Source organism: Prinia subflava, chromosome 2 (assembly GCF_021018805.1).
Source record: "Prinia subflava isolate CZ2003 ecotype Zambia chromosome 2, Cam_Psub_1.2, whole genome shotgun sequence".
Lineage (NCBI taxonomy): Eukaryota > Metazoa > Chordata > Aves > Passeriformes > Cisticolidae > Prinia > Prinia subflava.
This window is the reverse complement of record NC_086248.1, coordinates 79154226-79180697: the sequence shown is the minus strand read 5'-3', so window position 1 is coordinate 79180697 and position 26472 is coordinate 79154226. Positions and strand designations below refer to the sequence as shown.

The window sequence follows — 26472 nt, the reverse complement described above, 5'->3', positions numbered from 1 at the left end:
GACCCAAGGCTTCCCCTGAGACTGCAGTGATCTCACTTCTCCTTAGGTTTAAAACCTGTACTCAGCTGTCCTTTAAACACTACTGCAAGGTGTAGGCATGTCTGCCGGTGATTAAAGTTACGGACACAGTTCGGAGAAATACCAGGACAATGCATTTCTCTTCGACAACTAACTTACATCCAATGATTTACAAAAGCTCCTGCTGTCTATCTAGCAGTACGGCAGTCTTTTTTTAGGCTTCATCTTATCTGAGAACAAAAGAAAAGGTAAAATTTTAATGCCTATAAATTACCCCAACATAAAAGCAGAATGGTTTCATTGTGAAGAGAACTAGAGGTGGGTGGTAGAGTGCTGGCCTCAACCAGACAGCTGATGGAAGTATTGCACATCCCTTGTCTCACAGACTCCAGAGAGAAGACACTTTGGATTAACTGTATTGTCTCCAAACCCAAAACTAGTTCAACAAAATCCTGAAAACAACTGAGAGTGTGTAACTGGAAGCCTGTGTCCTCTGTAGCTCACCTGGTTTACACTCAGCAGGCCCTCCAAGCTGCCTTTGCTCTACGGGGTCACCCAGTGAAACCAGCAGTGACCTCTGCAGTGACCAGACTCCAGAGAGGCTGTGCTGATCACCCAGGAGCTGCCAGGTCTGTTCAGGTGGCAGCCCAGCCAGCAAGAGCTAAGGGCATGGCTGCACCCCTCAGGATTAATGGACACTGGACATAAGGACAACAATTAATTCTCAGTTCAGACCTCCTCTACTGTGAAATGGAGCCCCTAAAGCCATTGCACTTAACTGAACTACGCTGCACCTGTGTGCTTTGCCTCTCTGCAGCTCAGTCTGAAACTTTTGATGCAACAAAACCTTCGTAAGTCCCCCTGGGGTGTTGTTACTTCAATAACCACAGCCAGACTGCAAAGTGTGCATCACCAACCTGCCAGTCTGTGTGCAACAAGTATGAACAAGTTATGTGACTACATTCTACACAGGGCTTTCAAACACTTTCCAAAGAAACCTAAGGACAAAGTGGTCCAAAACCTGCCCTTTTCTGGTATCACTAAATAGTTACAAAGAATTAATACTGTTCGTAACAGAAATAAGAATAATGAAGTTTGGAATTATGTTGACTAAACCAATGAGGTTGGAGACAAAGATGACATTTACTGATGAAGACTAATTTGGGGTGGTTAAAGAACAATTGTCACTGGAATGACTAGGTCTGAGTCATGCTCCTCCCACACAGTAATCACAGGTGTGCTTGCAGACCAAAATCAGTAGGTGCACACAGTTTTTACAGGAATGTGACATGGGAATAACTCATAGACAGTGGCTTCTCAAGGGGGCCCTGCTTTACTGACGAGTGAATTGACAGGCTAGTGAAGACACAGATGGTTTATCAAAAAATAACTGGAACCTTTCTTGCGTTTTTAATGACAAACCATGGATGGCTGCATGTGAGAGGAATACTTGCCTCTGGAGTGGTGAAGAGGGCTACAGCCTGACTTTCTGAAATAGGTGTTAATTCCTGTTCCTATGGCTCCAGTCTTAAAAGTACTTCTCTTCCAGGCTGAGTTTGCTATTTTATTAGAACTCAGCAGGCCTAAAAGCAGCAGTAAACATGCATACAGCTGGGAGTTCCACACCTCACTTCTAAAAAGGACTGTATTTATCACGATATTCAGGGGTAGATGCTATTGCATAGGTCATAGTGCCTAAATTCTTTTTAATGCAAACATTACACGTAAATCATCTGGCATCTAAAAGATGTCAGGCAGCTGCATTTTGTGCTTTGGTGAGTTTGTAAGCAAGTCACCACAAAATGCAAATACCTTTGCACATAAAAAACCATATACAGTCAGAAGTAAGGATGTATTACTATCCCACTGGGACCTTTTCAGAGAACTGTTCTGCTGGTGCAGTGCCTGCCAGGCACACAGGGTTGGCATTTGCAGATGCTAATAAGCTGAAGCTGTCCAACAGAAAGTACACAGGACTCACAAAGATAATGAAATATCTCTGTCAATAATGTGCAGTGGCAGACCTCATGCAACAGTTAGGCACACAAACTTTTCCTTGCTTAGGGAAGAACAATTGGGAAGATTACACTTCAAGTACAATCCCCTGCAGTCACTGAACATCTGGGATACAACAGGCCTATGTTTCAAATAGTAATGCAGGAGCAGAGACCTGAACTCAGGTCTTCCATTTTCCTGAAGAGTTCCTCTACCTAAAGGTGACTGAGTATTTTGAATCAAAGAGAAAGGAAAAGAGTTTTTACTAGTAGAACTGTTCCAATCTCCATAAATACAGCAGGGGTATGTTCCAAATATTTTCATATCCTTGGAGTCTTTGAACCATGAAATAATGGTTCAAATATAGAATGGAAGAGGCAGATATCTCTGGACATAAACACAGACTTCTCTGCTCTCACCTTCCCACAGAGTAATGTGTTTTCTGACAGGCTTGCTCAGAGAAGCTTTACTTGATCAGCCACAGCAGACTGAGAACACCTACTATGCTAGCACTCCTAAAAGATCCTAGGACAAGTAATTTCTAAGATTCATTGAAGTGATTTCACATACCTGCATGAACAAAGTCTTAGGAATCACAAGGAAATAAGGCAGTTGTACCAACTGGTGAAAGTAACCAAAATCTCAGCATAAGTAAACCCTAGCACATCATCAGGAGTCAAAGCTGAGAGTAAAGTCTTCATCCTGTGAACATGGGGTACTCCATGTGACATGGGGTACATGTGGAGTACAAGAACAATGGCTCCTCCTGAACTTAAATCCTGATCTTTGGATTCCAAAAAGAAAAGTCCCCCCCAGGATGCCCACTGTCTGCTGACACAACACTGGATGTAGCTTAACCCTGCAGCAGTCCCAAGGCAGCCACTAAGGTCACATTCCCTGAGAATTCTTGCAGATCAGGGTTAACTTCCACAACATCAGAGGACTTCCAGAAGAGTTTTTGCAGTTGTCACAGGTCTTTTCCTCATTTAAGCACTAAAGAACTTGCTTTCTGTAATTCAATTCTCTGCCATGTACAGGATCAAGTAGCATCTTAAATCTTCCAGATCTTAAATTCTTCCTCCCCACTGATGGAGGCAACAAGAAAATCTTACAGCTCATTGGAGACCAAGAGTAAGATTTGGGCAAACAACAGTGGTAAATATATTCCATGTCATTTACAGGCACTGAAGTGGTCAAAAGCTAAAGTAAAAAAGCAGGAACTTATTTTTGCACCTAACTGTTGTAATAACCTGCAAGCCCATCTTTTGAAAGCTATGTGAAGTGAAGAACTGTTTGTAAGCTGTGTGTGCTACCATGAATATTCATTTACTGGCCTTCAGCACAAGGCAAGGATAGAGTGCTTTTCAACAGCCTGAATTTTTGATATTGCATAGCTACTGCTGGCTGACAGATATTAATGATTCTTGACAGAATGCTTATCTTTGAGCTGTTGCTGTAATCAATCAGCACAAGAGCAGCAGGCTATTAAAATATTTTTCTGTCAAGCTCTCTTGACATGCTTTGAATGGTACACAGCCTCGATGCTGGGTTTGGATTTTTCAAGGTGTTTTGTTTGTTGGGGTTGGTTTGTTTATTTCTGGTTGTTTTGTGGCAGGTCTTGTTGTTGTTTTGGATTGGTTTTTTAGTAAGAGAATCTACCTGAAACCACTCAGCTGAACTTTCTTGATCAGCACCTCTTGAAGTTGTCCTTAAAAATCAGCCCTGATGCTGAGCATTCAGAATCCAGTCACCATGGTTTCAGCTCCTTCTGACAAATGTCCCTCTGTCTTCCTTCTATCCTGCCTTTCTGCATCTACACATGCACACACACTCTTTAAACTAATTTCTCCCTGTCAGACTCTTGTCATCTACCTGGCCCATAATTACCCTTCATGCTTCCTTCCAGAAGTTCTACCCTCCTGTTTTCTCTGACTCCTTCCGATTTTCTATGCAATACCCTGTCTTCCTCCAGCCTTTCAGAAACCTGTCATGGGAGCAGTGACTTAGCAGTCTCTGCATCACAAAGCCTGCAAAATTTAAATCAACAGCTTAGCAAACCCATCTAAGAGGCTGCCAGACCTTCTTGGCCTCAATAGAGAAGCCTAATGACTAGGAGGGAATCAAAGTTAAATTAGATGGTCAGGAGAATAGGGAGTGTTCACAGATCAGAGGAGGGGGAGAAGGGAAAGGACAGGGATACAAACCTAAATACATAAGCACGGGGTGAAAGAGCAGAAAAGAAATGCAGGTGGGGTTAGGAACACAGAACACAGAGGAGCAGCTGATAACTGAACTTGTGAAAAAAGCACAGAGAGAGTTTAAATGTCCAGTTTTCTGCACAAGCTTGGATTTACTGATATCAATACTGTCCAAGATTAAAAGACCCTTCAGTGGCCCTGCAGAGGGAGGGGGTAGATACACAATGGTATGGTATGGACAGAGCACAGTGAAAGCCACTCTGCACTAGTAAGATGTGAAGAATTATGAGTGGCAAGACAGGCAAAGCAGAGACCAGGAGCAGTTTGAATATGGCCACAGAGGAGTGTGTGACAGAGTGGAGAACTCAGCCCAAACCTGCCAGCTGAGGGCCTCTCCCCTATCCACCAGCCCCACTGTCAGCACTGAAGAGATGAGCAACAGGGGTTTTTTCACCTTTTGCTTTGCTCTTTGCCTATCAGTTTATTTCCTTTGCAGGTCATAACGCTTGTTTGCTGTATCCAGAACCTTCAGCAAATTCAAGAAGGCAACAAGCACCAATCTCTCTGAATGTTTGGTAATCAAATTCCAGAAGGAAAACACTGTCTCTGGCTGAATCTCCATTACTCCAGTAAAAAAAAAATAACAAATGTACCAAAAGCCTGCTTCATGAAGAAACAGTTTGAGCTAGGACCACGTTCACCAAGATCAGTAAGTGAAATTCACCAGTAGAAGGCTGAGCTGTGGCTTACATTGCATCCCTAAAAACTTTGTTTGAAGAGTGTGTCAACGTCATGACTGCCACGCAAGACACTTTAGGCTGAGCAAGTCAGACCAAAAGAACACAGTGGCAGTGATAACAAATACTCCAATGAGACTGTTGTCTTTGCTAGAGGCTAATGAATATAAATTCATCAATTTTTATATCTTAAAGCAAATACTCTATGATTTTTATTTGCTCTTCTTCATTACTTCAACAATGAAATCTTAGGGAATAAGCTAGAGAGATGAAAACAATAAATACTTTAGAATAAGCCAAGGAACACTAGACAACAAATCCAGAGAGATCATTGCAAAGGACATTAAAGAGGACAAAAACATCGGTTCCTAACAATATCCTTCATACAAAGCCTAAGTAAACAAGTTGTCACAAGCAAGGTGTGAAAGAGAGGGATGAAGTCCTTTGTGTTAATCTTCAGACTGACAGAAAAGAGCTTCAAGAGCTTCTGCACGGCCACAAATCTTTTCAGAGCATTTTCACTTGCCCAAGTTTTCATCATCTGTGTGCCAGACAGTATCCACCTCACCCCAACAGAGAGCACTGCTCTGCAGCTGGGAGGAGAGGAGACAGTGGTTCTTCTGAGCATGCTGCCAACATTTTGCATGTTGAATCACTTTTCCTGCCCAGCTCTGTGGATCATTTGCCATTATTTTTCTATCAGTGACAAGCAAGAGGTGTTAAATCCTGAACAGTTCTAAAGGCTACCACATTCCATACATATTAGTGTGGCTTGAGAAGGGCACAGGACAGAGGGAAATTGCCCAGAAAACCATTTTTGAATGGAATCACTATGAGGATACCCCAAATGGAATAGACTGTGTTTTCATATTCCAAATCCAAATGCAGGAGGGAAAAACCACACATACGTATCACACAAAAGGCAGAAGACTCCTAAGGGAACCCTTTTTTACTTCACTTTGCACATTAACAATATGTTTTCCCTTCCAGATGATGACCACTGGGATCTGAAAACTTCCAGCATTTAATGGCCAGTCCTGACTCCCTCTGCTGGTACTTCATACAGTCTCCTCCTCCTCCTCCTCCCCCTTAGAATAGGAGCAATGTCCTTTTAGCAGTTCCAACAGTAGTGCACAGTGGGAAAGTATTGTCACAGCAGTTTCAGTAAATTGTATAAATATTTTGTTAAGTCTTAAAAAATGCTTTGGAATCTTTGAGGGTTCATTATCACAGTTTTTATCTTTCCTGTATTATTCTGCCCTTGTACTTACTGTCTAGTACATTTAGACTTCCAGCTAGACTGAAGTTAGAATAGAATTAAGTAGTAAAAAACATAAAACCTTTCCTTGCCTTAATGCACGGCTTCACACTTCTCACAAAAAGGACAACTGCTAATAAAAGTCTTAAACCCAATTTATCAACAGTGCAATAAGAGTGAAGCACAAAGAAAGCTTTAAACACTAGAAGTTGCAAGCTGGCAGTATGGGAGCTCATTAAAAAAGCACTGCACAAGAATGCTCAAGGCAAATGCCATTCAAACTTTTTCAACTCTGAAGTTATTTAATCGTCACAGCAATCACAAGGGATAAAGCATTGTTTAAAGGAACTGGCTTCTGTAGGCTTGGTGCTGTTCAGTCTTCTGGAAAGGTATTCACTGTAAATGTGCCATCAATTTAAAATGCTCCTCAGTTCTGAAAAGTAATCTTTTTGACCTGAGGCTTGATACTAAAAATTGCAGAGCACCCTCAGCTGAAACAATCCAAACAAACAACGTGGGGCTTCTGAATGCCCCAAAAGACCACAACCACAAAACAGGGGCAAACCGAAATATTCTGCAAGTAGAAAGACTAGTTTTACACACATAAAAAGCTAAATTCATCCTTCTGCGTGTTTTTGTCACCAATTTCAGTAAACCAGCATTAAGACAACATAATTTCTGCATTACTACTTTGTGCTTATTCCCTGAGCATTAAAAGCTATGGTACCAGGGCAGTGTCAGGAAAATCTATGTTTCTATATAATATATATTTACACAAAACTGCCCAGTTTCCCTTTTCATTGCACTTGCAGTCTCTTAGACTGTTCTGACTGGAAGAAAGCATGCTAATAAAGCAGCATGGAAATTATTACAATTGCTACAAAGCAGTGGACAAGCCAGTCTGAGATGTCTGCTTACTTACTTAAATTTAAAAGATCTGAATTATTCTGGAAAAGGTGCAGCAGCAGCAGTGTTGCCACACAAGTCCCTCCACCACAGTTACAGTCTTTTCTTGCTGAAGTATTCATTTCTACACTGTTTTCTGTCAGCCAACAAATCATACAGACGACACATTCTCTCCCTGCTTTCAGGAAAACCACAACCTGGCCCAGCCTTCCCAGCTGTAAGTTTAGTGAGCTGCTGTGTTTTTGTCTCGTGATCTCTGTATCCAGCACAGCATCCACAAACATCCCACAAAGTGCACACATGCACCAAAAGACAAATTAGCATGAACAGGTGACATAGGCTGTCTGCTGTCACCTTGGAGAGCAGGGACACTTGGAAGAACTTCCAGAGAACCACGCTGTAGAAGCTGATCGGTGACATTTAAATTTCACCATAGGGTTTTAACAAGAGGTAGTTTAAAATTAAAGTGAAAAACCTGAGTACAGTGTTGGTGCTGACACTCATGTTGGTATCACACACTCAGTACTCAACCCTGCCAACGCAAAGCAGCAGGTTTCAGAGGGACCCCAGCTGAGGGAGAGCTTGAAGACAAATGATTTAACAGCTGCTGTCTGGGACAAGAGTTTAATTAACATAATCAAAGCCATTATTAGGTTAATCACCAATTAGCATCACCAATTAACTCGCTTATGGCCAGTCCCAAATATCTAAAAATCACTGCCTGAAATGAAGCACACACAGCACTCTGTGGTATCACACTGCACTAGAGCGAAACACAGCAGAAGAGAATTTACTCCCCAAAAGAAGACGCTTCTAAGGATCTCAGCAAACAAAACAACATAAAAAGTCTCAACTTTTACAATAAAAATCAAAAAGTCACACTTGGCTGAACACCAGACATGCTAAAAAGCACCTGTGCACAGCAGCACAGCTTGGCCAAGGTCAAAGGCAGAACCCCCTCGTGCAGAAAAGCACAGCTGGGCTGTTTGAGGCAAGCTTACAAAGGCACACAGACCAGCCTAGCCAATGCAATGGGTACACACTATCCACTGCCTAAAAGTTTAATCTGTCCATCACCCATCACCTTTTCCCACATGTCCCTAAGCTTCCCACATGCCTTGGGCTCCAGCAGCACCATTTCTTTGCCAGATGCTACTGGTGCCACAGCTGAGGGCCAGCCCGCGCTGCTTCTTCCACTGCACACAACAGCACGTGGCTGTGTGTGGGCTGGGCTCTGGGCACTGGCAGCTAAAGGGTGCCTACATGTTCTAGTTTGTCCTCAGAGCAGAGACTCCCAGGACCTTATGTTTTGCCCATCTTTCTCCATGATTCATTCTCTTGGAGTTTCACCCAGAGAAGGCAAGACATATAATTTTCACGTCTATTCAGCACTTCCACTGACATTAAACTATGCATATGGCTATCTCAATAACTGCATAATCTTGTGTGTCTTTCAAGTTCAACAGTCTCCAATGGGTCACTATTAAGTGTCCTTACATTGTTGGTATCTTTCTTGAAAGAAGACTTGGGTTTTTTCTAAGAATCCTCTTCTATGAATATTCTCTTGCTGCCAAATTTCAACATCCAGTCCTGCTGTTCTTATATACCTGCTCCAAAGATCAAAATATCATTTTAAAAAATGGATAAACACCACCCTTTCTCTCAGCAATGGCTGACCTTGATTATCTCAACTTGAAAATTGAAAGATTTAGAAAGTTACAAACATGAGTCAAATGGAAAATAGAGAGAAAATGTGTAGACAACCCTAATTATAGATGTTGTTACATTTTGTTCTAGTGCTATCGTGATGACAGCAGACAGATAATAGCAGTAAAATCATAAATAGTAGGAAGGACTCAGAACATAAGGAATAACACAAAGCACATCATCAGCCTGTGGAATGAACAAAGCCATCAGTAAAAAAAGCTCTTTGTTTTTGGGCTGTGTTTGTTTTCCCATTTTAATGAGAAGACATGGCTTCAATCAAGCTGTTTTCAACATGAACATAAAATCGTTGAAGTTGGAAAAGACCTAAAGATCACCAAGTCCAGCTGCCACCCCTGCATTGCCATGTTCACCACTAAAACGTTCCACGAGTGCCACATCTATGTGTCTTTTAAATACCTCCAGGAGGGTGACTCCACCACTTTCCTGGGCACTCTATTCCTGTGCCTGACCAACCTTTCCATGAAGAATTTTTTGCTAATATCCAATCTAAACCTTCCCTAGTGCAACTTCTCATCCTGTCATTTGTTACCTGGGAGAAGAGACCCATCTCCACCTGGCTACAGCCTCCTTTCAGGCAGCTGTAGAGTGGGATAACGTGAGCCTCCTTTTCTCCAGGTTAAACACTCTGAGCTCCCTTGGCTGCTCCTCATCAGTTTTGTGCTCCAGACCCTTCACCAGCTCTGCTGTCCTTCTTTGGACACACTCCAGCACCTCAATGTCTTTCTTGTAGTGAGGGGCCCAGAACTGAACACAGGATTTGAGGTGCAGCCTCATCAGTGCCAAGGACAGGGAGATGAGTATTTCCCTGGTCCTGCTGGCCATACAATTTCTGATAAATAGTTGTTATCACAGTATGCTCTGTTTGCTTATCTGAGTGTGATTTTTAAAGCCCGCAGTTTGAATTACAGCATACCCAGTGTATTCAGTAGACAGAAAGAGCACAGAGATCACACACAAGGCATACAGAAGCACAACATGGTTTTGTTGCTGCACAGATATCAGCACTAACCTTATCTGTTGATGCTGGCAGAGAGTGCATATCTGCAAGGTGCAGCTCCTACCTGACACGACCAGAAATCTTAGTGCCAGCATTGAAAGTGCTGTTGTTTCCACAAATAACTAGGGGGTTTAAGATGGTAGAATTAGCCTGTGCTGCTAGGCTTCTCTATTTTAGTTTCTAATTCTCATTTTAACTTTTACAGTTCATCTACATTTTCTCTATTAAACATTCTGTTTAAGTGCCATGATATACATACAGGTATGTATATCCCTAACCTGAAAAATCATATACTCTTATGTCTCTCTTGTCTTCTGTTGTCTAAGGTCAGGGTTTTCCAGTGGGTCACCAACAATTCTTAATGTCAGGTTGATTGTTTTTATAAGTGTGATAATAACAAAGGTAATAAATTATACATCTATTCTGCCTCAGAGGCACAGCAACATAAAGTCAGGTTTGCAGTGTACCAAGTGGGGAAAATCTGAAGCTAAACCACAAATTATCAAGCACCCATGAAAAATACTGGTCAAAAAAGACAATGTGACAGCAGCACACAAAACAGTGTCCAATTCCTCCAACAGGCAATATTTTGCTTGAATGTTGAAAATTGACATAATTTTAAAATCTACCTCAATATGAGGAAGAGTAAGTGCATTTTCAAGCAGAGATTCTCAGTCAAGTTCAGAAGAAATCCAACCCTTTAATGAAACTTTATCATTGAAGTTTTATCTTCCTTTACTGCAAAAGCTCTTGAAACACTGGCAGCTCTCACACAATCAAGTCTTTGCAGCTCTTCCAGAACACCTCAAGAACAGCAAGGCTTGAGTCAGGAGAGGCGAAATTGATGCAAAAGTAAAATCTGATCCTTAGGGTAAACAGGTTTTGTGGACTGTGTTATTTTCTTGAGCTGGAGCATTTCTATGCTGCCCTCCCTCTCCTAGGGGACCATTAAGAACTGGGGCAAGAAGGAGCAGCTTGCTTCCCTTACCCTCCCTGGACTTGGGCTCAGCAGAGACTGGGAGGAAATTTGCTGTTTCTCAGCTGTAGCTACATTAAATGCTCTTTTTCCACTTTAGATGAATCTACAGCCTGTTGAACAATGAGAAGCAAGAAATCCTGTGGCATTTAAAATGACCAACAACCAGTGGGCATTTTAAAGGGGAGGTTGTTTGGGAAAGCAGCCCTGCTTTTTTTACAGGAGCGCTCCTGGCTCACCAGGCAGCTGGCAACTGATGGCAAAGTCCTCCAAAACTGCTTAAACAGGAGTACTGCTCTGTAGCTACTGGAGGACAAACCTTCCCATTAGAAACCAGTGGGAAATTTGGCTGTGTGGCCTCAGGCAAACATTACTGTGTATCAACCATTTTGTGCATCACTGCATGGTACAAAACCAGATACTCCTCTTATACGCATAAAGCAGTATTCTCTGGCAGGTTAAGGTTAGAGACATCAACTAAAGGAGGAAAAAGCAACACTAACAGCATGCACACATGCACAAATAGAGCAGTCTCAAATTTAAGTTCTTTCCTTTCTTCAACCCATATTGTCTTCTGGGAAGCAGCTTGTCTCACTGCCCATTTACCCAAAATTAATCAAACTCTTCATCCATCTCCAGTGTTACTTTAAAGCATGGGTCCCAAGCCCTGACCATAACCAACATCAAAAGCTTACAGGAAATATTTCTCATTCACATGCAGCTGCTTTCCCAGAATTCTTCCCCAGTGCTCTCGCCTTCCGACACTCTCTCATACTAAATCTCTGGAGAGTGAGTACAGCCATGATGTTGCTTACAGAACAGCTGTAGGAAGGAAAACGTATAACTCCTGCCACAAGGGCAGGGTTTGTGTCATCAACACTGATTCAACATTCACACCTGTTTGTGCAGAGTGCGCAAGCCTGGAAGGTTAGTTCTGTTCCTGACCAGTTCTACCACAGCTAGTCACCCAAAGCAAGAGGAGAAGACAAGCTTCACAGCAGACTGTTGTCCTTCCCAACTTAAGGCAAACAGCTTGAGAAATCTGGTTGCTCTCAGGTTGTTGCCTTCCTCAGTTTTTGTATCTTATCTGTCCCAGTATTTCCCTGTTGAACTGCCCATTTCATTGTGCTTTGGACCCTTGCAGTTGTACTAGAACTCCACGTACTGAACCATTCATACCTTTTTGGATATAGTTGCATGTTGTATCATATTTTCCATTTCAAGCCAAGCTGGCAATGACTCAGAGCATTTTCTTCTGTTTGGCTGCCCAAAGATACAACACAATGGTCCCATAAAACAGTAGTCTTCCCTCCAGTCTTCTGTATTATTGAAGGCTGCATATGAATAAAAGATAACTCCATTCTGGACCTGAACTGCACCCTTATGAAGGGAGATATCTTCTGTGTTGGCACAATCACGATCTGAATCTCGTGCACTTCGTACAGTACAATATCGAACCTGATAAAATCAGCACAGTCAATTGGCCATACTCACCTCATGCCCCAGCATGCATTTTTCCTCATATAAATAACTCTCTCAAATTCCCTTTCCAGGTCTTTGTCTGCTCTAATGCACCACACACTTTCAGCCACAAGGGCCAAAGAAGAGTTATACTGTCCATCTTTTGGACTGCAGGTCTGTAATCAGCATGAGGAAACAACCATCTTAAACATGCACCATGTTAGTTTCTGTTTATTTTGGGAAGCAGTCAAAAAAGAAGTTGAAGAGTTTATAAAGGAAAAGGAGAAACCTTAGTTTCAACTTCAAGTTCTATTTCTCTCTCTCAACACCCGCTCACCCACACACACCTCATCATAACAGCAAAAAGAAGAAAGGGAATCACAGTAGCCTACATTCTTCCATCTCACACTTGTCAGTGCACTTAGGAGCTGACCAGCAGAAGCCCAAAAAAGCAGATAGTCAGCTGTACTAGCCTGAAAGGACCTTCTAAAGCCATCACTGGGAAACAGGAGCATCCATCTACTTGGCAGCTTCGAGTCATACCCCAGAAGGTGCTTGGCAATGTCATACAGATCTCTGCCTCATAGGTACTCTGTTCTCATACTTCTAAATATACATGGAGAAGTTTTGGGTTGACTCTTGTAGTTTTCACAACAAGTGTGCTGTCTTCTCTTGTATCAGTGAGGGAAAAAAAGATTCTGACTCACCTGGCCTCTCCCCTTTTCCTTTTTTTCCAGAAAGCTCCCCTCTTGGTCAGATGGCTTCTTGCAGTGCCATGCCAACATCTACTGGTGACTCACTGCTCTCAGGTGCCTCTTGGAAACACTTACACCAAAGCATGCAGCATGGGGAACAAACAGGAGGATCTGGGAGGTGAAACAGGTCCCTTCCTACCTCCCTGCACAGAGTCTAAATGCATAGGAATGACGAGGAAGGGAAAACAGGTCATGGAAGGTAACACCACAGGTTAACACCTCACCTCGATGCAGGCCTCAGCTCGCCTGTGTCACACTACAGGGCACCAGCAGCTGCACTGCAATGCCTCTTCCAGACAGCATCTGGCACAGCCTCCAGCCACTTCAGTTTACCATGGACAGCAAGGTTCAGAGCTCTATTAGACATTATTTTCACTGCAGGAGTAGATCAGAACAGCATTATGGGCCAAAGGTGGCACACTGCTAGGTCATCTTCTCCTTTCCAATGCCCACAGTCTGTGCAGCACCTACACGACAGAGTGGTTTGGTCAAAGTAATTTCTCTGTTCGGTAGTTCCTCTATGATTTTCACAGGAGGTTGCTAGATTCATGGGGAATAAGGCTCCTTGCCAGAAAAATGCCCATTTCCCCCTCACACATTCTGTAGCTGTCATCTCATTACTAACCTGCAGTCAACTTATTTGCAAGGAGTGTGAGAAAGACACTTTCCTTTTCCTGTGAGAAAGTTCCTAAAATCTTTAGTTTTGGCATACTTAGTTCCTGATGAAATTGATTTTATAATTTTCTAGGTCATGAGAAGAAAGGTTTTTATGAAGAAAAAATAAGCAGAATTAAAAATATTCAAAGCAGAAGTGAATCATGCAATCAAAACTTATTTGCGTTGTTGCAATATAGGAAATCACCTTCATTTCCCCTCCTCTCCCTCTCTCTGGATTTAAATGCAGCAAACTCGACAAGAATTTTCAAGTTCAGCAAATGGTTAAGGAACGAGAAGCTCAAGGATGACAACTTATAACAACTTCCCTCTCAAAAAGCAAAGGGGCAGAACAAGTCAAATTGAATATCTTTTCTGGTTCCTTGTTTCTTATTAAATTTTCTCTGTGAGGAAAAGAAATTAAAACCAGGACGATGCTGCTAGTGTGGGATGGCAAAGCTCAGAGTGGTGACAGGCTCAGAAAGGAAGTTTTATAGAGGGAAGTGAGAGAAAAATGGTGGTCCCTTTTAGGAAAGACAACTGGAAATAGGCCACATGAGATTTAGGGTGCAGCTCTGTGAACTATTCTCAGTGGATACTGGGTTATTTCCAAGACCAAATAATTGCCAGATCTGTGTGTTTGATGCAAAAGGATGCACGCTGTCCAGTGCCACACACACAAAGTGCCACAGCAGGCCTGACCATTAGGAGAAGAAATTCCACTCATTTGCCTTCTGAATATGAAAGACAGGAAAGATTTTGGAAAGGAGCATTAGGATAGCATTGGTCCAAAACTGGAGCAAGTGTGCTACTTCATATTTTGCAAAACTTGTACTAAAAGTACAAACTGTCAGTAAGTCATACAACTGTAATAAGTAAGTTTACAGTTTTCAGAATTCACTTGATGGAGTTTCTAGAAGCTCTGAGACTGTTTAAGGTCTTTGTGGACTAGGATGACCCAAAAACTCCAACATTATTTTTCATGCTTTCCTAATAAATCTTAATTTTATCAGAAAATAATTTGCAAAAAAATTCCTCATTCAAGTTCAAAGACAGAAATTAATTATCTTAAGTCCAATTCTGTCTCCTTCCATTTGGCCTTGTTACACTTAGAAGATATTATCAATCTCCAGTTCCCTCTTATTTTGTAGTGAAAATCCTGCAATAACAGGATCCCTGCAATAACAATGAAGAAGTACCAAACCACAACCCTGAATCATCTCACTCACCTGCACTCATCAACCAACACATATTTGCTTTCAGGATGGTGATGGGGAGGCAAGGTTTGCCTATCATCTCACCAGAAAAATTTAATTCCACACCACTTGGTACAGTTACTGGTTTGATTTCAAAGAATGAAAAAAGCATTCCTAATTCATGTTAAGGTGAGTCAGAAAAGTCAGGCCTTAATACCTCAACTGTTTCATTCTTTACCATAAGGCGCTTGAGATTTTAGAGCCTACTGGCTACCAAAATCCTTCAGTTAGAAGAATAAATTTTCTACTTTTCTCCAGGCAATAGGACCTATTAATATGTAACTTGTCTCCTTCCACATTTTTCACACCAGTGGCAGCAAGAGTTGCTGTACAGTGGATAAAAGATACTGATATTTTTGCATATGTTCCATATTCTCTCAGTAGATCAGAATTTCTTCCAGCAGGCTGTTGCTTATGATAGGATATGTCTTCAAGAAATAACCCAAGTTCAGATCTAGTGTATTTCAGAGCTTTCAACTCCAAGAAATAGACTGCACATGACCCACAGCAGCATTTGCCTCCTCTAAAACATTCCCTATCACTTTTATAAACAGCCAAATCTTTCTTTAAAATATAAAGGCAGCCAAATGCAGTAAAACTCACTGATCTGGTAAACACAGCCAAGCCTTATTCATTGTCAAGATGTCATGAGACCTCTTATCCAAGTGGTTAAGGTCATATGATCTATAACCCACCTACACATTCCAGCTAGGCAAGCTATTTCTACTCCAACACTTTGTAACCTACAGCAGGCCTGTTTGAGTCCAGCAGAAATTAGATATTAAAATAACTATACAATCTTTTGAAGCTGATGCAGAAGTGAAAAGTGCTTAGAAGATGCTTCAGAACTTCCATCACACTCCACATATTAGATGACAAGTGGCACAATGTGTCCCATGGGAAGATGTGCTATTTCTCTGTTTTTCCTCTCATGCCTATCTATTTGGATTCTTAGTCAGAAATGGACTTGTGTAAAACCAAATCCTTGTCCAGGATTGCCATCCTTCAGCAATACAATTGGCTGCTTAAGGAAAGGCCTCCCAGGAATGTAGAGACAACAAAAAACCTGTCATGCTTTTTCTTTGTTGCATATATTTAGCCAATTCCACAAGTGGGAATTCATAATATAGTTCTGATAGACAAGCCATGCTCTTCTAGATTGCACTGTGTAATTCAGCAATTTAAGAATAAATTTGTAAACTGAACCCCAAGGTTTGCTGTCCTGCACAGCAAAGCACTGTGTCTCTTGCAGAGTCTTCATTTTACGGTAGAGAACAAAATATTTATCTTGCATATTACCCCCTGATTCCTGCATGAAATATTCTTTCTTCTTTTTATATTCCTCTGCTGTCTCAGCCCATGTTCTGCATGCATCACACTCTTCTCTCACAAATTAACTTGGGTTAAACATGTTCCTTTAGATTTTAAAACAAGTTGGTTGCACAGTCTGATTAAAGTTTGATAAAGCCAGCACGTTTCAGTGTTTTAAATCTACTTATAGGAAGTAATGTTAGAAATGTCTAAAGAAAGCAAAATCCTGTATGTGATATGAAAGACATCAGGTGAAAAAGAATGATATTCACAGCTGGGACACCTACTTATTTTCCTTATCCTGCTCCTTCCTATTAAAGAGTTAAAAGACAAAATTTAGAATGCTGTATGAAAGAAAGAGACAAGGCAATTATCTATAACATTACTGTAGTCTGAGCTCTCCTGAAATCCTGGAAAAACCAAACCATTAACACTTCATAGCTTTCATATTCCCCCCTGTCAAACAGAACTATTTTTTTTTTCCATTTGCATTTACAGTTCTTTCAAAAGTTGTCCAGTGTCTTGGGGAGCAATGTTAAGCTCTGTAGGAAAGAAATGGATTGTAAAAACCTTGAGAATTAGAAATTTTTAGAAAAAACTCACTCCAAAAATTGTCCTGATTGGATTTGCAGAGTACTGATAGAGATATGGACTTTGTACTGTGACTATTCTAGTAATTAAATTCTAGTATATTCTGAGGTAGGGTGATTCTCTAGATCTATTAGGCTAAAGTACAGCCTGAAATTTTTAGTCATTATGGCAAGATAACATATCAAGGGACAATCCATAAAGCATAGGTATGTGTTGTAGCTCTGGAACACCTATGTTCTTTTTTTCTACAGCCAAATGTATGTAGGCAATTTACCCTTGCCCTTTCCAAATTATATTTTGCCCAAAATTTAACAGAAATAATTTAACCTGGTTTTAATCTGGTCATATATGCTTTAAACAACAAGCAAAGGAATACTGGTCACTCATTTTTACATTCTGAGGAATAACATCTCACAGAGAAGTAACTTAAGCTCCCCCAAGACAGCCCAGGAAACAAAGTACTACCACACTGATAATGCTGACAGAAAAATCTTTCTTCTTGCTTTGAAGTGTGTTGGGGTGAAGAGGGGACTAACCCCATATGAATGGGCCACTCCTCACAGGGCCATGGTCATTAGCTAAGACAGAGTCATTACAGCATCAGCACTGGTGCTGTGAACCTGAAAACCAACTTTGAGTCCATTTTCGCCAGGAGACAATTTTTGTAGGAATTCACTACTTAGATAGGTGTTACCTAAAGGCTTTTTTTTGTGGCTTTAACCCCAGTTTTATCACAGAACCATAGAATCATTCAAATTGGAAAAGACCTTTAAGAGCATTCAGTCCAACATTACCCCAGCACTGCCAAGTCCATCACTAAACCATGTCCTCAAGTGTCATATCTGTGTGTCTTTTGAGTACCTCCAGGATGGTGACTCCACCACTCCCCTGGGCACTCTACTCCTGTGCCTGAACACCCTTCCAGTGAAGAAATTTTTACTAACATTCAATCTAAACCTTCCCTGGTGCAACTTAAGGCTATTTCCTCTCATCTTGTCACTTGTTATGTGGGAGAAGAGACTGACTCCCACCTGGCTATGCCCTCATTTCAGGGAGTTTAGGAGAGTGATAAAGTCTCCCCTGAGCCTCTTTTTCTCCAGGCTAAACACCCCCAGATGCTCCTCATCAGTCTTGTGCTCCAGACCCTCCACCAGCTCTGTTGCTTTTCTCTGGACTCACTCCAGCACCTCAATGTCTTTCTTGTGGTGAGAGGCCCAGGACTTGAGTTGTGGCCTCACCAGTGCCCAGTAAATAGGGAGAAATCCCTTCCCTGGTCCTGCTGGCCCCACTGTTGCTGGTACAAGCCAGGATGCCATTGGCCTCCTTGTCCAGCTGGACACAGCCTGGCTCATGTTCAGCTGCTGTCACCAGCACGCCCAGACCCTTTTCTGCTGGGCTGCTTTCCAGTCACTCTGCCCCAAGCCAGTGGAGCTGGAGGGCGTTGTTGTGACCCCAGTGCAGGACCCATCACTTGGCCTTGTTGAACCCCACCTCTGGCCTCAGCACATCAATCCAGTCTGTACAGACCCCTCTGCAGAGCCTTCCCGGCCTCCAGCAGATGAAGACGTCACATAACTTGGTGTCCTTTGCAAAGTGGCTGAGGGTACACTTGATCCCCTCATTGAGATTATTCAGAAGGATATTAAACAAGTCTGTTTCCAATACTGAGTCCTGGGGAACAGGGTTGTGCTTCAGTACAAGCAACCCTGAAAAAAACATGCAGGTCCTGGACATCCTTACCCAAAGAGGAGGCAGCTTTTAAGAGCTAAATTCTGACTTTGGAGCTTGCTGTGCTGTGAAGCCTGTCAGCACTGATCGCATCTCTGCTCCGTGGCCTGCCTGCACTGAATGTCAATGATGTAACTCTGTGTGGGCCAGGCGCTCTGGCTCATCAGTGGGGCTGAAAATGCCACCATGACCCAGCGCACCCCACGCTCACCGAAGAGAAATACCGATGCGCTCCGCTGGAAATTGCATCCCTCAGGACTCAGATGTCTGAAGGATTGCTTATATATCCAAAAAGCCAAAAACAAAGTTGTCTATCTGTTTTATTTCTATTTATCACAATGACTTTGAGGTTTTGGTAGGTTTTGTTGTTGTTTTTTGGAGCTAGCTTTTTGTTGCGGTTTTGTTGTGGGGTTTTTTTCTTTTTTTTTCCTTTTTTTTTTTTTTTTTGGCTTGATTTTTACTCATTCTTTACTCTTTAAAAGAAAAATGGAGATATTTTCACCTTTAGAGATAACCAGACCAAATCCTGCCCTAATAGTTAAACCCTCTTCTAACCTGCAGAGAAACTCTACCCACTTTTCTACCAGCCCTATCACTTTGCTGAAGCACGGAAATACATCCACAACACTTCTGGTGGTTCATTCTAGTGGAGAAAGCATCCAAGCAAAATAACATTCAGAAATCCCAAACAGTTGCTTAACAATTACAGCAATAACACACCATCTCTTCAAATACCATGACTAGCATCAAATAAAAAGTAATAAAGTACAGCACAGAGGGGTGAAGGAACAGAACTGCAAAGACTGGCCATTCTTATTAAAAAGACATTTTAAAAAAATTAAATCCAGGCCTTTAAATTAGGAATTACTGGCTAGAGTAGTGTTGCTGTTGGCTAAGATAGATGAGAATTAAAATCAATGCAAAACTATCAGCCCTATAGAAAACATGCCATCTGCAACTTCAGGAGTTTGCAAGAGGTCCGTGGCATGTGATAGATTTTTGTCATCTTGCCAAGGATGTAACCAAGACCAGGAATTCTAGAGACAGCTTTTGCAAGATAAGGTTTCTTTTTCCTTTCCCAGCATGTCCCGAAACCCAAAAACACTGCACTGGCAATACACATCAGCACAGAGGAAGTTGCTTTGGGTTTAAGATCTCTTAGGCTTTTATGACACCCTCATAAAAGTACCGTATCATATCATACCCTTAATGATACCCTCAGCAAACCTAACACTAGGCACAAGGCTGGCCCTTAGTTAAAAGCCACCAGCTTCCAGAAAAAATGATTGCAACATATTCCCCCACCATCTAGAAGAGGTTCTAGGGGTAGATGCCTTTCTCTTGTCATTGGATACACATTCAGTAAATGGCCACATCCATTTGCTTTTCAATTGATGACCTGCTTTAGGGGGTGGAAATCATGCCTCAGGAAGATCATCAAACATGATGCTGCAATGCCTCTGTATCTCATCCATGTGTTTTGAAAACAACAGTCTCGTTTTTATCAGTTCCTCACTATCCTTGTTCACAAGAGCTTCCTACCCTGCTGGTGGTCACCAAAGCACACAAATGCTCTGTGAGGCTGTGAAGGAGTGACACTGACCTGTGCATCATGATACCTGCCACCAAGATTTTCTTAAAGCTCACAGGAATGGTCACACTACTGTTCCCTTCAACAACAGTGCTGTAAACAAAACTGCCTATGTTTTCACATTTACAGAATGCTATTCTCATTTCTGGATTGTTGGGGTGTTTTTGTTTGGTTTGCTTTTGGTGTTTTTTTTTGTCTAATGAGAAAGAAACTATTCACAGACGAAGCTGATCAGAGCTGAGACAGCTACTCCATTCTCCTGGGACCTGTGTCTACCTTAATCAGAGACAACAGCTGAAGTGCTGCAGGACCGCATGATGCTTGTGTTGCACACCATCAGCAAAGAGGAGTGGCTTGGGTTTCTGGACTGTTTTGATTACTGAACTCAGTGGCTGACAATTCATCACAGTATGTAAGCATGCATGTTCATGAATCTGACCTTTTAACTCCCACCTCTGTCTTTTTTCCATGATCCCTCTCACTATCTGGTCTTAGTGTTCACAGGGGAATTCATTATTTTGTTTAGCATGCAATCCTGTGCCTTTTCCTTCATAGTTTGGATGAGTCAAGCCCTGCAGTTCCAGTAAATTCCTGCCTAACAGGGAATTTAGCATAAACAAGCACCAAAACTTGGGATCATTCAATGCAACTGAGAACACAAACAAAAGGCTCCCAAAATGATGGATTTTGCTCCATTGCTCAAAATCCAAATAGGCAAGCATCCATCAGTATTATTTTATGTCAAAAGTCAAGAATGCCAAGCATTTTTAGAACTGTTCATCCCTACTCCACCTGCATAGCAAGGGGATTGCTGACACAGTGCCCAGATAGAAAAACTGCAAATGAAAGTCCTCTGATTTCTGCTAGTGCTTAGGAAAAATAAACAATACCCAACCCAATCTGACAGAATCACTGAGCAAAAGATATAAAGACTGTAATTTCAAGGCATATGTCTCCACAGGGAAGAAACCAAAAATTGAAACAGCTTTTTTTTTTCCTCTCAAGTATTAAAAATGGAAAATATATGTCTTTCTCCAGATCCAGACAGTGGTTTTAAGCCTGGTTTAATGTAACATCAGCCTCAGTGAAAGATCTGTCTGTAGACATATTCCCTATTAATTAGCAATTTAGTGGCCATCTGTGGAAAGGGATAAGCAAATATGTTTTGATTCATTTAAAATGAAGCTGAGGAGTTAATTGCTTTTACTTCCCGTAGTAACACTCATCCTTCTCTCCATATATACACACACATACACCCAATAAAGTGAGGCAAAACCGTGCAGGTCAGTTCACAGATGTGAAGATACTTTGCTTTGCAAGACTATAACTCACCATATGTTCAGGAAAGGCAGCTATGCAGTAATACGAAACACAAGCTTCCGCAGAACAGAAATCGTTAAAAGCAGCCACTGGGTGCTTCATCTCTATTTTAAAATAACTTGATCTACCCAAACAGATGTGCACTATTTGAGGTCAAGAATCAAGAGCCATTTTCACCTACCCCCTCCAGTGGAGCTGACGAAATGACGGAACATCCCTGGGGTTACGAGTATGCCACAGCCCCCCCAAAATCTAATTGCAGGCTTCACTTTCCCCTATCAAAATAAGCAACAGCAGAACACTTTCTCTCTGAAAACTGCAGCCACTATGAGGTCAGTAGGATAGCATGTGCATCATTGCATTTGAGAGTACAAGAACACCTCCCTGCCGAAGGAGGCCCTGAAGCAGAGACCAGGGCTGCTGAGACAAAGCCATGCTTTCTTAAACTTTGCCCCAGGTGTAAACCCAACCAACAAAATCAGCCCCACAGGCTCAGTACCCACACACAGCTTATTCAGCTCAATCATGCATTCCCAGTGTCTGTGCACAGCTAATATGATGTACCCACTCCTCCTACAAGCTACATACATTCAACTTTTTACTGGGTCAACATTTGCATTCAATTTAGCCAAAATTCCCACTGGTCCAGGACAGCTTCACTAAAGTATTTCTAAATTTTTAATTAAAAGTTACCTGTATTTATTATTTACCATAATGAAAGCTTGAATAAAAGAGAAAATGGAAGTGGTCTTTCTTACTTTTTTTAAAAGCTATCTGATATCACAGCAAAGTACTATTACTAATGGTCAGTGTGTCTACAGTTAATGCAACACAAAATTCTGCCATGGGATCAACTTTACAGAGGGAGTAAGCAGTGAGCAGAAGGGGAACATATCCATGGCTGAGCAGCAGGGCAAACCAAATTTTATCTTACTGAAGATGGAATTACAGTGTTAACCCCATCTCTCTGGGCATAAGCATTCTAAAGACACATGGAAGGACACTAGTTATGAACTGCTTGTGCTTTCAAATACCTCTAATATTCTGAGCCTTTCTGACACAAGCATCCCATTTGGATGTCACCATAGCCTGTGCTGACTGCAGCACAAACCTTTCAGTCAGTCTGCCAGTGGAAAAGACAGCAGTGCACGTCCTAAAAACACCTATTTACACAGCAAGTCCTCTTCAGAAACAGAGGCTCAACAGACAACAATCAACAATCCAAGATCAAAGAAACAAGTATCACTGCTATTCACACCTTTCTTCTTCAGAAACTATTCAAGATACTGAGTCACTAAACCAAAACAAAACTAGAACCCAAGTTGGTAGGAACAAGGACCCAAAAGCCTTGCAAAGCCACCACACCACCTGGCAATGTACACACCATGACCAGCCTTTCCCAGAGGTACAAAAACTTTGCATTACCAAATCCATTGCATTAAAAATAAATCTGAGCAGGAAGAACTCACACTTCTAAAAGCAAACTCTTCCTTTTCTTCTACTTGATGCCAACATCTGCACTTCAGGGAAGCAGCTCCTGAGTGCCCCTACCAAACCATGGAGTCACAGTCCATGGAGCAAACTGAAGCCAAGACTATCAATATCAATAATCAGAGGGAGGGTGCAAAGGCAGGGTGTTGTGACTCCAAATGGATCCAGGCCCCACAGAGCTGTAGCTTCTTTGACAGCCACCAGTGGGAGGGCAAGTCCCTGCCCTGCACTGCAGGGCTGCCTGACATACAGCCTGTGCAAGAAAGCTGGGGCTTGAAGAGATTGTCATACATGGTCACCTTCTCCACCACCATTTCCAGAAAAGTCAGTTTCTTCAAGAAATAAAGATAAAAATTTCAAAGGTGATCTTGCTAATGAAATTGTAACTGCAAGCTTAGCTGGCCACAATGTTGTTTAAGCCACTAGCCTTTTGATACAGCAGTTATTGCTATTCAAATGAGCAGAGGAAAAAACACACAAAAAGAAAGGTTATAGTTTTCTTTTTGCTCATCTAAATCAACATTATTTATGCATAAATTCAGTTTCTTTCTGCCACATTGTCATACAAAGAGTTTGGAACAGATACAAGTCCAAAATAACCCCGTGTACATTCATGACTTTTTGAAGGCTATGCTTAATCATTATTCATAGTACTAAATAATAATACTGATTAATTCTAGCTGTTCTGGCTCTAGCTAGTATCATGGTCATAACAATAAGCCAAAAATCAAGATATTTCCTATCAAATTGGCACATTCATCAGGAAATAGGTTTGGAAATCTGTTTTGTGCTACACCACTACATTGTCTAATGCACCTTCTCATGAGAAAACTGCAAAATTTTAACGATGTTTAAAAATTTCTCTTCTCCTGCAGGGTGCTTTATTAGTATAATGGGACTCTTGGCAGTGGAAAAAACTAGAAGAACAAAATTAACAATTTTTATATGTAAAATATCCTAATCCCAGTGATCAACAATGTTTGTCTTGATAGTTTTTTTCAGCAGCCTTCAACAGGCTTAACACTGCAGACGTAATCTCAGTGTATGACTTCAGTGTTGCTGTAAAATGACACATCAGAATCAAAGGTTCACATTTCTACTACAGAAACTGTGTTGCTAATTGAGCTTCATTATGTATTTGGTTTTAATTTTCTGCTTAGCAAAGACTGACTTTTTCCTCCTCTGGATTCAATATTACCATAGAGAAGCTTCTATCTTTCTCCATATAATGATATGCTTTCCCATGGACAAAGCAGATTTTTTTCCTTATTTTGGTTCAAAAATCCACCCTTATCTAGAAAACCACGACCTAGTTTAACAGTGGCCACCATATGGTTCTTAACACCAAGTAGCTCTCGAGGCCCTTTGAATGTGGATCCTGCATTGAAATGACAACATGGCCAAAAGCTGGACAGCTTGGCAGCATGTATCCATCCCAGCAAGGATGTCTGAGCCAGAGGTGCCTAAGGACAGCATCACCCCCCTTGCTTTAGGATGTCTGTATGCTCAACCCACAGCAGAGTTCGTGGTTCCTAAAGAATCTCTTAGAAGATTGTGCTCCCAGACCTCCTACCACACTCTGACTCACTTACCAAACGTCTGCAGCTCTCAGACATGAAAAGTTTGCCACATACTAAAATGGAGACCAAAAAGTGCATTAATTCTTAACAGTTCAGGCTTTAAGCATTTTATGGTTTAATTACAAGGACATATTGAGAGGATATAGACAGAGTATTCCTTCAAAAATGACTGCATTTTTGCTAGTCACAACAATACCCCTATTAGTGATTCAAACCTAGCTGGTAAGGAAGTGTGTAACACTTATATTGCCACCAAAAATATTTTTAGCTGCATCACATTTACCACGATTCCAGATGTTCTTATGAAATCAGCATTTGTGGATGCTGACAGTGGTCAAAGAGAGATTTTTAGGCACCAGGCAGCAGCAGAGCCTGTGAGAAAGCAAGTCAGACAGACTTTCCCAGGCATTTGCTCTGGGGGAGCTGTGAGAAGATATTCCAAACAATTCCTAATCTCTTCACATGCTGTTTTGCAACTTGTTTACTTGCAAAGGTGTTTAGGAAGAGGCGTTGGTCTCAATGACCAATCCTGTCCAGTTGTACCGAAACCGTGTATAAAAAGAGTGTATTTTAATAAACATTTTGCTATAAGCCCTCCAAGAAGACTGGAGTCTCGTGTCACTATTTCAGCCGTCCCGAATTCGGTAACGATAAGCATTCATGATACGCAGCTATGAGAAAGACAGACTCTCTGATACTTACAGCCAATCATCATCATAGCCACGGCAAAGATCTTCTCCCCGTCTGTGGTCGGAGCGATGTTCCCAAAGCCCACGCTGGTGAGGCTGGTCATGGTGAAGTACAGCGAGGAGATGTAGACCGAATCTTTGCTCGGCCCGCCCTCCCACTTGCCGAAGCCGGAGGCGTTGAAGCGGTAGGGAGTTCCTATGGACTGTCCCAGCTGGTAGAGCCAGCTCTCGGTGCGGATGGTGTTGGTGTCCTCGTCGATGACCTCGTAGTCGCCGATGCTGTACCAGATGCAGGCCAGCCAGTGCGCCGCCAGCCCGAACACGCACACCAGCAGCACCAGCACCGCCGCCCCGTACTCGATGTAGTGGTCCAGCTTCCGAGCCACGCGGCCCAGCCGCAGCAGCCTGACCACTTTGAGGGAACTGAAGAGGCTGCTGATGCCCTGGAAGGATAAAGCACAGTGGCCATTAGAATTTCATGTGAATGCAACAATCTTCAGAACTGCTGCTTCCAAAGAAACACAGCGATCTGTAAAACACAGTCTCCAGGTAGCAGAGAAACTGTGAAACACAAAAAGCTTAGTTGACCTTTTCCAGTGATGAATGTATGCACTCTTGCCTTCATCCACTACCATTTTGGGGGTTGTTCTCTGAACTCCCTCTTCAGATTATTTGAATAGGTTTACAAATTCCTTTGTAAAAACTCCAAACGACAGGCTGTCTATTGCACATCCAGTTGTGAATTCTTACGCAACATGTCAGATGTAATGTCTCAGATACAACACAGATTCCAATATTTAGCTCAGATATATCGGAAAGATAAATAAAGAAGGCCAAAAAATATTGGAAGTACCTGGCAATTTGTAGTTTTCCTATTTCCTACAATGCATTTCCTATGACTTTACTTTCCTATACAAATTCATGCACTGATAATCAGTCCTCTGACATTTCTCATATGAGCTACACAAAGCTTAAATATTTCAAATATCTCACTAATCCCCAAATTATATCCTTTTTATGACAGCTTTGATATTAATGCAGTATTTCTGTGCCGAAAATAATATGGCTCCCATAAAACAGAATTAAGCCAGCATGCAGGATTTTGTATTGTTAACTTTTATACAGATTTGCACAAGAAATCAAATAAAAAAACTCAAACCCATTTAGGGCATGAGAAGATCTGAATAGCCTATCATAAAAATCCCTGCTTTTTTTTTTTCTACTTCCTCTTA

At 41.7% G+C, this 26472-nt stretch overlaps 1 protein-coding gene across 1 annotated transcript in view; it reads right to left on the bottom strand.

Moving 5' to 3' along the window:
* Window positions 1-26472, bottom strand: part of KCNH1 (potassium voltage-gated channel subfamily H member 1) — a 176740-nt gene that overhangs the window by 101311 nt on the left and 48957 nt on the right. The window contains exon 7 of the mRNA XM_063390736.1: window positions 25254-25683. Within this exon, the coding sequence (XP_063246806.1) occupies window positions 25254-25683 (430 nt within the window). The remainder of the gene's footprint in view (window positions 1-25253; window positions 25684-26472) is intronic.